Source organism: Furipterus horrens, unplaced genomic scaffold (genome assembly GCF_987537825.1).
Source record: "Furipterus horrens unplaced genomic scaffold, mFurHor1.1.pri manual_scaffold_5, whole genome shotgun sequence".
NCBI lineage: Eukaryota > Metazoa > Chordata > Mammalia > Chiroptera > Furipteridae > Furipterus > Furipterus horrens.
Genome location: NW_028327175.1, coordinates 44,680,184 through 44,694,517, shown reverse-complemented (window position 1 = coordinate 44,694,517; position 14,334 = coordinate 44,680,184). Strand labels below are relative to the sequence as shown.

The following is a 14,334-nucleotide window of genomic DNA, read 5'->3' as shown; positions in this document are numbered from 1 at the left end:
CATCCTCTTCTCTGACCTGGTTTTCCTCTTCCCACTTACTGCAATCATCACTTGAATGTTGGCTTTAGTGTTAAGTATGTTAAGTTTTTTTGGGGTTTATTCTAAAAGCCATCAGAGGATCCGAACTGGGACATGGTCTGATCTCAGTTTATAAAGCTGTGCAGAGATGTGACGGGTACACAAATGTGGAGCCTGACCCAGAGGCCCCCACCACAGCCCTGAAGAGAGGATGATGGAAAAGACTGGGAAATATATAGGGAAGATGGATTAGTAGATTTTTGTAAGATATATTTTAGATTTAAACTTTTAAGGATTTATGGTTGAAGCGGTAAAGGAAAGCGGAGGCATCAATGACACCTTCCCAGCTTTGTAACTTGGGGATGGGCGCTCTCATTACCGAGATGGGAAGAGGAGGGGACCTGATGTGGAGAGGGAACATCAAGAGTCCTGTTACGGACGTGATGGAGGTGTCTGTGAAGCATGTACATGGATATGCCAAGAGGCTGGTGGATATATAAGAATGAAACGTGAAGGCCAGCACTAGACCAGAGGCACAGTAAATGAATGGTAATTAATTCTACAAAAGTGGGTGGTGAGTTCTCAATTAGAATATGAAGCTACTTTCTGAACAAAATCAACCTTCTACAGAGTTCAATCCTTACTAACAATATAACCTAACAATGTTTCTTGATGAGACTTAGTTGTAATCAAAGTCTCTAACACACTCTTTGGCCATCTTCTAAATGTGACATAATCCAATGTGTTACCTGCACACCTTCCTTTCAGACAAGGGCTCCCCAATGAACCATCCGATAAAAAGTTTAAATATTTCTTAATGTTCTTAAAAAGAATAGCTTGTTTAGTCCTCATGTTCAAGGTGAAGTGACTTAATCTGCAGCATATAGCTTCCAAAAGAAGCAAAGCAAATATGCCAAGCTGGAGGTATCTATAACTTTGCTCTAATTGCATGCACAACAGTTCCCTTACATCATAACAAAAATATTAAATGGTGTCTCTAAGACTATTCTATAATTTAAGCAGAGAAGAGATTATACTACATTGTTTGTTAATTTACTTTTAAGCAACAAATCAATGAATAAACAGCTGTTTGAGTGGTTTCAGTCCTGGCATTGCAGAAAATAAACAATTCCCTTCATTCCTCTAGCGGCACAACACCACCTTATCTCCACACATAAGACATGGTTAATAACTGCTCGTATAAACACTAACTACAGCATTTGCAAAATGCAGAATCTTACAATGCGGGACTCCACATACAATCTCACATATTCAGAGCTAGCTCAAAAGCTACCTGGGTTATATGGATCGATTCATTTCACAATAAGCAGCTCCCTGAGTGTCTCACAACCACCAGGGGAACAGGCAGAACTAGAGGGTGAGCTTTCTACGGAAATCAGTCTTACAGCTTCGGGAGGTAAATTTCAGATAAAAACGATCAGTGTTTTCCAATGTGCAGTTTGTTTGGATGGCAGATTCTTCAGTCATCACGTTGGAAAACATATTGACGGACCAGATTAAAGGATGACTGGTTAACATGTATCTGTACTGCATACACATGCACATGGATATGCACTTGAAAACTTGTTTACATTTCCAGTACCGCTACGTTTCTAACATCTTCCAAAGGGATCTGAGTGGGTCACAACCTACACAGAGCTAAGACCTCAAACAGAAAAAAGTTTTAAATTTAATCATATCCAGTTAGTTTCCTGCTCCCTTTAACAGCAGGAAGAAGCCTTTGGGTGGAAGTGAGGCAACGGAACAGGACTGAGAGGCAACAGTGTGGCAGAGGGGAAAGCAGCCACCTGCCCTCTAGTGCCAGGCCTGCCATCTCAGACACCAGGTAGGACCAGAACTGTGAAAGGCATGGGAAGGAGGGAGAAAGGCAGGGAGGGAGGACCACCCAACAGGCCCCTTCATTGTCAAAATGACACCACCCATATCAAGACTAACAATAATGTCATTGCCAATTATCTATACTTTCTCTATAGTTCCTTTCCCTTAGCTCTATACTACCAGTAATGTACAAATGACTGAATTTCAAATGACTTATAATAATTCCCCTTTGGGTGCTTAAACCATCCACGTGACACGTGGGTTCATTTGTTTCATTTTGCTTTCAATTTTTCCTGCTCTTCATTTTTATTTACTTTTGTTTTAGAACTTTGCAAAGCATTTATACAGTTCCATTAGATGATTTAGTCAGGAACTAAAACAATAATTGTAATGACAGAAGTTTTAATATGGTTTAATATCTGGAGGCTGAGTCTTCCTATCTAAACACATGTTGCGTCTTTTCATTTGTTTCAATACGGGAGATTTATTTTTTTAAGATGAGAGATACTACATCCTATTGTTTGCTGATGGGAATGGTCCACAGGGGAAGGGATGCTAATGGTGCTCATGAGAGGGTGAGACAACTTCCGAATCAATATTCTGGGTGGGTCAGCATTTTGGAGGATTCTTGTGTTTCAAGGAAAAAAATCTTTGCACCCACACAGAGAAATTGTACAATAGGAACAACAGAGAGGCTGCAAAAGCGACCATCTCCCTAAGGAAGTAGCCTTTTAAAGAGTGCCCTTCCCCTTTAAATGATTTCTGCAGCAACCACATACTCACCACTTCTTCCGAGAATTTAAGTTTTTTCACAAATCTTGATAAATTTCCCTCTGCAGCATCAGTTAACATCTCTACCACAGTTTTCAACATATCTGACTGGATATGGATCATAAGCTGAATAAAAAGAAGACACAAGCAAAAACAAGACTGAGCCGGTTTTCAGCTGAGAAATGTACCATTAGATAAGCCTGGATTTATAGGCATCTACCCCATTTTCATGCTATTTCCTAATTCATTTGCTTGTACAAGTTCAAAAAATTGCTTCAAACATATGTCCACCAGCCAAAACTTGTTTTCCAATGACAAATCAAAATACCATTTCTGCAAAACTTGCCTAAGGACAGTAACGGAGAGCACATGGATTTGGGGCTGTGTTTACAGCACTGGCCATTATCAGCTGTGTGACTCTGGCTGGGGTTCCATCTCTTTTTCAACTTCTTCATTTGTAAAATGAGGAAAATAGCTTTACATCTCATATTTTGAGTTACTGTGAACATTAAATAAAATACCAGCACACAGGAGGTATTCAATAAACACTCCAGTTCCTTCCTCCCTGTTGCCTCTAGATTCCGAGGCTATGACAATCAGACTATCTCATAAGACGGGCTCTAGGGTAAATGACGCCTTTACCTTTTTATTTATTAGTATTTTGGTTAAGAAATTCCAGGCACATAGGTTGTTGCAAGTACCAATGGAAGCTTGTTCAAGCCTTAGTGAGGCATTTCTATTTAGACTGTTGTTGTTAAGGAACTTTCAAAACTGGGTCCTGTATTTAGCATTCAAAATGGTTTTGCTAACTACCTTCCATCAGACTGCAGCAACACAAGGAAAAAGGAACACATTTCCCCCCCTTATCACCAATGTGTGTTAGTGCAATCTCAAAAAATACAGGAAAGTTTAAATAAGATGAAAATAACTCAGAATTTACCAACTGTTAACTATTGTTTATAATTTCATATATTATCTTCTAAATATATTCATTTCCCCCAAAGTTTGATTCTACTTTTTGTCAATTATTATACAATGAACATTTTCTTATAGCATTAAAAAAAAAATTTATGTAACTTGAGTGTGTTATCAATGTTTTCGTAAATATTTACTATGTTTTTCTATTTAGTTTAATTCCAACAATTTTGTACTTCAATAAAACATTGTAAACATTGAAAAAAATTTTTAGAAAAAAAGAAAATCTAATCTTTTTAATGAATGCATAGCAATCCATCATATAAATAAAATAATGCATCAAATTAATACATTTTTTTACCATATTGATAAATGTGCATACATTTTTTAAAAGTTAAATTTAACTTATTGGACTTAATTCGCAGAAGTAAAATTACAAAGTCAAAGGGTGTGAACATTTTTAAGGTTCTTGATCCTTAGCAAAGGTACTTTTTTTGGAAGAGATATTCCTTTTATATACCAAACCAGCTAAGTTCTCTCAATAGCCCATTTCATAACATTTAATGTTTGTTGAGAAATTGATTAAGATGAGGGGTTATCTTTGGTCCTGCAGAATAAAATGAAATGATCCCAAGTAGACTGAATCCCAAGTTCCCAAACGAAGTTCAGTGTGCTAAAGCACAGACAAAATCATAGGCACACTCTGTTGGGAGACAACCCTCCATAGGTCTCCCACATTTGAGCAGAAGCACTGTCACCCTTTATTTCAATTTTCCCAAGGATGTTTTTATTACCAACAGCCCGGGAAGAGAGACTCAGTGTCTCATCCAGAGCAAAGGGCAGGAATGCTTACTGCCCATTATAAGAGACGTGGGTTCCCCTAATTCATCTTAAACTGTTGAGTCCCAGTGTGTGCAAGAGGCAATCAGTCTCTTCATGTCATCCTATGGAAATTGAGGCTCAGGGAACTAATGCAAAAATGCTAATACTCTGGTTATTGCCATGGCTGTGAGTAATAAACTATCATTCACTTCCTGACGTCTTATATCTCTATCAGCATCCCTGAAATGTGTTAGTTTGGAAGTAGGGTAAAATCTCCACTCTTAATAGTTCTTAACACCCTTGTTAATACAAACCAAATTTGGATGTCAGTGGACTGTCCTACTGAGATCAAAGACAAGTCTACTTTCATTAAATGCAATATCTCCAGTGCCTGGCACCTAGTAGACCCTCAACAATAATGAATGAGAAGAGGAGCACTACAATTTTCAAGGATAAGCCTCCTGGAGCTCCATGTTAGAAACTATTAATGATGTGCTCCTGGAAGATTTCAACTTTTCTTCCTAAGTTTCCCCAATTTCTCTCCTTGCCTCCAGCAACTATCTCCAGTTCAGTAGGGATAGATTTCAAGAGTAAGGTTCAATGCCTTATGCATATACTCATGAAGAGCAGTAAAAATGAGGCAGTTACTGATGAAAGGCAAAGACAAAATTTAAAGCTAGAAGCCTGTCTCAGACTGAAGTCTCAGGGTGCAATTAAGAAAAGCTAAATTAGGGCACAGCGCATTGCTTTGATCTTACGGATTTCAAACAAAAGCCTAGGAAAATTAAATTAGCAAGAAGCAGGGGGAATTTTGGTAAGAATAACTATTAAAAGAACACATACTTCCTACCCCTCTGATTTTCTGAGGCCTCGGGAAATGCTGACAAATCATCGGATACTTCTGAACAAAAAAGAAGCCTTAAACATGCTAGAAATTTGCATTTCTTTTATTTTCTTTTAAAGTTGTGATATTTGAAGTAGAACTTCATAGTGTGGTAGAGACTGCTAGTTTTCTAAGCCACACCCATTCTCCCCTTCTTTCTTTGATAACAGGACTCCCGAATTTTAACTGATACTATAATGTATGCAACTCAGAGGCTCTATTTCTCAGGTTTCTTTGCAACTAGGTGAGGTCATGGGATTAACTTCTGGCTCATAACATGTATATACCAGTTGTTGGTTAAGTCAATTGGGAAAGCATGCTTAAAAGGTGCTAGGTTCTGGCCGGGTAGCTCAGTTGGCTAGAATGGCACCCTGATACATCAAGGTTACATGTCTGATATCCAATCAGCACAAGTACACGAAGCAACAAACGAATGCATAAATAAGGGAACAACAAATTAATGTTTCTCTCTTTCTCTTAAATCAATAAATAAAAAACAATTTTTAAAAGGTGCTAAGTTCTTTGTCCTCTCCATTCTTCCTACTTCTTGCTGGAATAGCAATAGAATCAATAGATGGAAGTCATGTGCTTAGGATGGTTATGTGGAAATACAGAAAGAAGCTGGTACTTCATGATATCATGGAATGTCACACCAGACCTAGACCAACTGTCTCTGGTTTTCTACATGAGAGAAAAAGAAAGCCTCTAATTTGTACAGACTCTTGTGTTTTTGGAGTCTACATTGCTCGCACATAAATGCAATTCTTTTCTCTCCTTTTTTATCCTCACTCCAGCACATGCTTATTGATTTTAGAGGGCAAGAGAAGGAGAGAGAGGGAGAGAAACATTGATCAGTTGCCTCTGTATGCACCCCAGCTGAGGACCAAACTTGCAACCTAGGCATCAAACTGGAAATCAAACATACAACCTTCTGCTTTATGGATGATGCTCCAACCAATTGAGCCACACTGGAAAGGACTCAACTGCAATTTTTAACTTTGTATACGTACAGATGAGATGCTGCCACAAAAGGATTTATGTGAAATGAGTCCTTCCTCCTTTCTGACCTGTGCAGCCTAAGAGACTTTCCAGCATGAGCTAGAACTTCTGGGTGACCTTAGTGAGTAGTAGAAAAGGACATTAAAACATTCACCTGTGTCAATAAACAAATGATAAAAGCAGCAAAACTAACCACTTGTCAATTCTCTTGAAAGGTAATTCAATTCCAAAATGAGTCTCCATTAGGAGACTGTCAGATTTCTAGAGAAATTATTAGAAATAAAATAGATTTAGTGGAAAGTTACCCTGCACTGGTGTTTGATACTTTCAGACATATTTGGAAGTAGAAAGTAATCGTTTGATATTAAACAGCATTGCTAAAGAGGGAGCCATAGTTGTTTGGAGATCAATGGGTTTAATTTAGACTAAAAGGGCAGAGTCAACATGCATGTGCTTTGATGAGATCATGTGCTAACTCAGCACAATATGTAGCATATATCATCTGGGAAAATGGGAAACCACACCCTCTGGGTCATATTGGCAGCAGAAGCAATTTCAATGAAAAGAACATTGAGGGGGAATAATTGGGTAAGTGCAAATTCTAACTGGCAGCAGAAAAAATATTTAGTTTTTAAAGTATTTACTAATTTTTAAAGCAGATCAGGAAAAAACCTCATTAATTCCTGCAATACTGACTGAACAGACTCTCCACTCAGCCTAATTGTCAGGTTTCCATTTCTTTAAAGTTAACAAATTGTCCTTAAGGGTTCCAAGTAGATGACTCAGCCTTGGAGAAGCAAGGGCCCCTCACATCATATTCTTAAAAACCTGTTCTAGTAACAGAAACCCAGAATCTGGAAGATTATTAAACCTGAGAATGGCAACCATTTCTTTTTCTTCATTCCTGAGGAAGATGAAATTAGTTTATGTTGAAATGTGAGAACTTTTGATTGGAGATTTGGAAGAATGTCCCAAGTGAGAATTTTTAACCAATAAAACTATCTTTAAATCTCCTGACAATGGATAATTCTGTGACCCAATTCATGGAGAGGATGATTCATATTCAAGACCAGCTCAAAGTCCCTGACATGGTCCTTGCCTGAGTCGTGCGCACTCCACCACACTATCAGTGCCTTTCCTTCCAGCTCTCAGAGGAGAGGAGCTGCTCAGGCCACCTGGCTCCTGAGCGCGCTTCCCACCATGCTCTGGGTTTCTCCTCCGCTGTGAAAGGGCAGATTCACTCTCAGCAGGCTTGTGTTTTATTTCCACCAAAGCACGTTCTCACTTGGAAAAAAAATCATTACTACATTTTCATAACAACTGTGAGGGCCAAGGATTGAACGAGGTGAGGAATCTAAATTCCAGGGCACAGAATATGTGCACTAAAGCAGGTTCAGTTTTTGACATCGAGTCCTATGTTCTTTTCATTCTGCAGGAGCAGCAGCCATCCCCAATCCTGGAGAAAAGACACAACCCTTATCTCTGTAGGTCTGGAGTGGTGAGGAAACCCTGGGCTTTATAATCAAACAGATTTGCTTGTGTTAAAACTGCTCTGCTATTTAATTAACTGCAAGAACTCAGGTAATTTACTCACCCTTTGAATCTTCATTTTCACATCTACAATACGGAGACATATTGTTCTGACAGCATTGTATAGAGTGAACCAACAAATATAAAATAGCTAGCATGGCACCGCAGCTAAATTATATTAAAATCCTCCCAATCTCATTCCCTCTGCCTCACCACCAACCATTATGCAGTAATCCCCACAACCTCACTTCAGCTCTAGGAAAAGCTACTAATAGTCCATATAAAACCCCTCTCACCACTCACCTGTGTTTCTTTCCTATGATGCTCTGAACCACTTGGAACCCTAGCAATTCTACTTCTGTCCAATCATGAGAGGAGTGCACCTGCGGCCACTCTCTCAGAAGCACTTGCATACTTGGGATCCCCGAGCTACCGATATCCAAGGGGCAGCACAGAAAATAAGAGGCGTATGGCAGCTGCTGGAAGACAAGGCTTCCTAGTCTATTTGGCTTGCTAGTACTTTTGGTTCAAATGACCTGAACTCCTGGACTCGGGACCTTTGCCACCTTGGCCTCCCAGACCCGCTTGAGCTTATGAACTTTTCAGGCAGACCCACCCACTCTAACCTACAGTTTCTGCTTAGGAGCCCTGTCCTGGGACAGGAAGGGGTAGGTGACTCCACTCACTGGGGCAGATGGAGCTGGCAGCATATGAATGAAAGGAGCTAACACTTCCTGAGCGAGCATTTACCACATCAGGCACTATTTTATGCACTGTAGTTACATTGACTACATGAGTTATGTAGCATGAAATAGGATGCAATGAGCACACAGGTTCCCCGCAAGTCTTAGTAAAGAAACTGGAGGGTCTATGTCCCTGCTCGCTACATCGACCGCCTTCTGTAGTCCTGTGTTATACCTGGAGCATTTATTCACATCTTCTATCTGAGCATATCTACATTTCCCTCCTATTAACAGACTCCTGGAAGCACAGGCTGTGTTGACTCCTCTCACAGGGGCTATCCTGTAACTTTCACACAGAGCTCAATAAATGAATACATTGAATGAAGCCCTTGGGACATCAAAAGTCACTGTACAGACAAAAAACTCTAGACATGATTTTAGTACATTTCAAGCCTTTTTTTTTAAACCACAAAGAAGTCACTTACATTTAAGTTAGTGCAGATTATGTTTTCTGGCTTCATGATTTGAGAAAAAATGGATGTAGCTTTTTCCACCTGGTTCTAGAAAGAAGAAAAGAACGTTACTCTGCTATCATCAAGATCACTTAAACATGTCAGGATATTCTTGTTTGTGGTGTACCGGGGTTTTGAGGTACACAAAGACAAAAAGTATTTTGGTGATCAAGAATCAACATTCTATAGAAGGTCTTCTAGTGTCATGTTACTAAATGTTTTAACTCCCTGCCTGAGTTCCAGTTTTTCAGAGGGAGGAATAAAATTGACATTTCCCCTTCTCCCACTGGAGCAAGCTTCAAAAAAACAAAGAAAGGAAGAAAAAAACTAACACCTTCGCCATAGTTAGAACACAGCAGAAACCTCTAACCACAGAAGAGGTGGGAACAGAGCACAGGGAAGCTCGGGAGAAGGCAGAGGAGGAGAACACTGCTGCCCGCCTCGGTGAGAGCCCACAAAGTAGTTCTCCCAGGCAAGGGGCACACCTGAAGCACAAAACGTAGGTTCCTGTTTACAGCGATGGTCATAGGGATTAGACTTAGTAACAAGAAGTTCTCTGGATGCTTTTGGTGGCCAAGGTGAAGTTAATCAAAGATTTACACAGATAAGCCGTATCTGCAGGAAGCAGTGTGTCACTATGGCAGCAGCAAAGAGATTGTTTTACTGAAAACCAATTCCATGCCTATTCCCAATGGCCAGGGAGAAATAAACCTATGCAAATTTGCAGAGTAAAGTATTACACATTTTCTTAGGATATTCTGGGAGGGACTCTTCCAGAGAGGGGATGTTCCAGGGTTCTGGCTTTGAGTTGTTCACTGAGATGTGAAGAGAGGGAGGTCTTGGCCTCTCTCTGGGCCTCTGATGCTCCTATTTGCCCAGTGAGAGGGGGAGGCTAAAAGATCACTAAAGTCTCTTCCAAATAAGGAGTACTTGGTTCTAACTATGAACTATATGAGGACCCCATTTCTACAATGGGCTCATTGTGGGAGTCCTCAGTCATCTGAGGTCATTTCAGCTTTGGAGAGCATTAAATTAAACTGTTCTCTGAGAATGTTACATAGAAAACAGATCACATGGAATTTTCATTTTCATTACTTGAGAAATTTCTCTCAGAGAGCAGCTTCCCTCACCGATTCTCCACAGGATCTCAGCCAGCCCCTTCTAAATAACTAGCAGTGCACACTATGTCTTTAACTATAAACGAAAATGTTCTTGGAGGCATAGGAACAGATGCAGGTTGCCAAAGGCATTGGTCTCTTTATGGAAACATTTTCTTTGATACAGTAGAAGAAAAAGATAAATAAATAAAAGCAAGAAATGAAAGTGGCGATGCCCTGTCCAGTCCCAATTCACTCACGTGCACCCCAGACCCTTACCTGATTCAGAGCGAGAGCCACAGCAAAACACGACGCTCTCCTGGAGAGGATTTCTCCTTTGATTAGAGCTTCTTCCCTTAGCGTAGTACAGATTTTAAAGGTCTCAGGGCTATTCTAAAAGGAGGCAGTATTGCTCTGTAAATAAATGCTATGAAGCTTTACATTACATAAATGATTAATAGTGCTCAGTATTTCAAATTTCCTTTTCCAAGAGTTTCCCAGAGCCTATTTCAAGCCTATTAAATGATTAAGAGTCATACAGAGACCATTTGCAAATAGATCAGGTTATCAATATATTAGCAGCTCAAATCTAAATCAACTTTATTTTTAAAGCTCTTGGTCAATTTTCTGATGACGCAGTTTCACCTGCAAATATACAGATCTCTTTGTATCTGGGTGGGCTGGTTTCTAGACATGAATCCCATAACATGAAAGTACTAAGATAAAGATTCAGCCTGTTATTACTGTATTGAATTATAGAGTAAAGCTCGGCAACATGGGGAAACCTGACTGAAGGGGATTTCCAATGTGAAAATGTCCACGTAAGTCTAATATCTGAAAACACGAACACTAATTTGAACATTAATCATGAAAGAATTCCAGAAAACAGAAAGCTTAAAAACAAACAAACAAACAAAAAAACCTCCAAGAATGTGAGTGATACACAAACCCACAGACAGCCAAGGTAAAACTGGGCCTTCTCCTTGCTCCTGCTGTAGGTGGATTGCAGGTAGGAGAGAAGCATCAGCTTTGGGTCTGTGCATATCTGTCATGCCACGACTCACAATTCAGATCCTAAAGTAAAACCTGGATTTGACGAGCAGACAGTTTCCAGAACTTGCTTGAACTTGGAACGGCTGACCAGTTCAATTTTTCAACTCGATTCCCCTGAGTAAAACAAGTTACTCTTCGACACAATCCAGGGGCGAAAAGTCCACTGGCTCTCCAGAAGTGATAGAATTAAATTCTCTCCACTTCAGTATACGCTCAGGAAGGTCTCCCTAAGTAGGTCAGAAAACTGGCTATCACAATGCCATATAGCTGATACGCAAGTGTTCTGAGTTCTGCTGGCCTTCTGTTTCACAGAGCCATAGAATGGTGTGATTGGAAAGGAACACCTAATAATCCAGGGGTCAGCAAACTATAACCCTGAGGCCAAATCCAGCCTATGGCTAATATGGTTTTTACCCTTTTAAAGGTTTGTAAAAACACAAAGAGTATGTGACAGAGACCACATGTGGGCCCCAAAGCCTAAAATATTTATTATCTGACCTTTTCATAGAAAAAGTGTGCTGATCCCTGAATCTAACACCCTCATTACACAAATGAGGAAAATGATCAGTTCAAAGCCAGTTAATGCTAACGTTCAGACTAGACTCCAAGGTTCTCAGTTTCCACATCAGTTTTCTTTCCACTGTAACTCAACTGCCCCCCTTGTTTTGGAAAATTGGTACTGCTACACTTTCTAGGGAAGTATTTCAATGGCCCATGTTCTTCTGCCTTGCTTGGTGTTCCTTTGCTTTCAGTATTATTAAAAGGTTTAAATTTCCAGAGTTTAAATGGCATGAATGACTAGAGTTGTGCATGGAACCTTGGTCACTGTACTATTTCATCATTCATTCATTCATTCATTCACTCAATGATGAAAAAAGTTTGTGCAGGAAACAATCCTGATACCGTAATGACATAGGGACTTATAAGTCATGCTCTCCTCAGAGTTCATTTTAATGTCACATACATTTATTCAAGAATGACTGTGTCAGTTTCTGGCATGCCAAGAGGCCTCACGGAGCTTAAGCTCTAGTGGGGAGGATGAAACGTGCAAGTACTCAGTATAAAACCAGGCAGTGTTATAAGTGCCATATACGTGACACAAATAGAGTATAATCAAGGGATGTTGGAAAAAATCCCACCTTAGGTGATTACAGAAAAATTGACAGATGAGGACAAAGCAGCTCTTGAGTTTGCCAATAAAGGAGGTAAGGTTGCCACGGGAGAGGCCCAAAGGGAAGACTGATGAATGGAGTCCAGCAAGAGCCTGGGAGCAAGACCACTCGAAGGCAGAGTTTGAACCCAGCGCACTGTCTCTTGTTCTCACTATGTATACAATTGCCGGAGGATGAGTGACGACAAACTTGCCTTTCCCGTGATGAAACTGTCTGACATGGATAACTTGAGTTTTCTAAAAATGAACACATTTAAAATGGAGATATCTGCACCAGATGAAAAACAGGCTTCTGAGGAACTGAATTTTATTGTAGAGAAAAAAAAAAATCCTCTTTCAAACACTATCCACAATGCTCTAAAGCAGTGGTTCTCAACTTTCCTAATGCTGCGACCCTTTAATACAGTTCCTCATGTTGTGGTGACCCCCAACCATAAAATTATTTTCATTGCTACTTCATAACTGTAATTTTGCTACTGTTATGAATCGTAATGTAAATATCTGATATGCAGGATGTATTTTCATTGTTACAAACTGAACATAATTAAAGCATAGTGATTAATCACAAAAACAATATGTAATTATATATGTGTTTTCCGATGGTCTTAGGCGATCCCTGTGAAAGGGTCATTCAACCTCCAAAGGTGTCACAACCCATAGGTTGAGAACCGCTGCTCTAAAGGGTAATAGGAGATAGTCTTACCAGTTTATAGCAAATTGCAAAAGCAAGGACATAGGTATCTTTGCTGAACTTCACATCTTGGCTTTTCATCTCGATCAATACTTCCAATGCACCTGTCAAAGATCAGGAGTGGGCCAGTGGTGTTGAATGCAGTCAAGTGAATTCAGTCCGCTACTGTTGATCCCCAGAGTTCTAATCAGCACCATCTACTAGAAAGTGCACTTAGCACAATAAAAGCTGTTTGTCAAAGACATTTAGCAATTAACTAAACTTCAAAATTAATGATCAGGTCATACAGGAAGAGCTAATATTTAAGAACCTGTTATAATTTCAGCATAAGTAAAATCTGAGGTATTTACTTTAAGGCAGGAATATGATGTAATCATATTTCACGCTTCAAGAACGAGGTCTCCCTAATTCAGGCACTCATTGGGAACGTATGGATCATTTTTTGCACAGTCCACTGTCTTCCCTAACTGCTGTTCCATCAAAGAGCAGAATTTTTCAGCAGACATAAATTGCAATACTTACTTTTATATTTGCCTTTGATAAATAACATATCCATCAAAATATTAAATGATGTAGAGTCTGAGAAGAAGCCTCGTAAATGCTAATAAAGAAAAACAATACAGTTCAGTTAAAATTAAAACCATTAAAAGCTCATTGTCCTTATACTGCATCTTATCTGTCCAGGACTTATTTTTGTGCATACCTTATTCATTTGGCCTCCTGAATTCTCTAATAAGTCTCTGATATACCAAGGCCTTTCTTTTTCAAAATAATTAAAATGCTGCCCACTTCCTTGGACATTATGCCTTTGGCGATGGGTACACTGAACAAGAGGCAAGAGGCACAGTAAGAGATCTCTGGGTTTCAGAAATACAGTGAAAAACAGCTTTATGAAATGTGGTGCTGCTATGCTCGAGAGAAGAGTGACAAGCTCATTAACCCTGGTGGGGGCAGTCCTGGGGCCTGGGTGGCAGTGTACTAACGTGAAATGGCAGCTGGAAGTCTAGTTAGGGACTAGAGCAGAAAAGTCTGAACTATGATCTTCTTTTAGCAAATAAATAATACTGAGTTGATTATTCACTTTTTGAAACAGTTCACTTTAATAATCATAATCATTATTATTTAGTGAATAATAATTCATTAAAACATTTTTTAAATGTTCTCAATACTTTTTTCTCCACATTTTGAATGCCATGCTATTCAAATATGCCATTCAATGCCTTGCTTAGGTCTGTTTGTTTTTGAGAGCCTATTATGCAGGCCCTGTTCTGGGTTCAGAGAGTAAAAAAAAAAGATAAATAAGACATAGAATATGCCCTAACTCTAGTGGAGCTTAAATTCTGGCAGGGA

At 39.5% G+C, this 14,334-nt stretch overlaps 1 protein-coding gene across 1 annotated transcript in view; it reads right to left on the bottom strand.

Annotated features, from left to right (window-relative positions):
- PTCD2 (pentatricopeptide repeat domain 2) overlaps positions 1-14,334 on the bottom strand; it is a 28,641-nt gene that overhangs the window by 1,676 nt on the left and 12,631 nt on the right. Inside the window, exons 5-9 of the mRNA XM_090276369.1 lie at positions 13,507-13,585; positions 12,997-13,088; positions 10,349-10,462; positions 8,946-9,020; positions 2,641-2,754 (exon numbers count right to left, since the gene is read on the bottom strand). Of these exons, the coding sequence (XP_090132495.1) occupies positions 2,641-2,754; positions 8,946-9,020; positions 10,349-10,462; positions 12,997-13,088; positions 13,507-13,585 (474 nt within the window). The remainder of the gene's footprint in view (positions 1-2,640; positions 2,755-8,945; positions 9,021-10,348; positions 10,463-12,996; positions 13,089-13,506; positions 13,586-14,334) is intronic.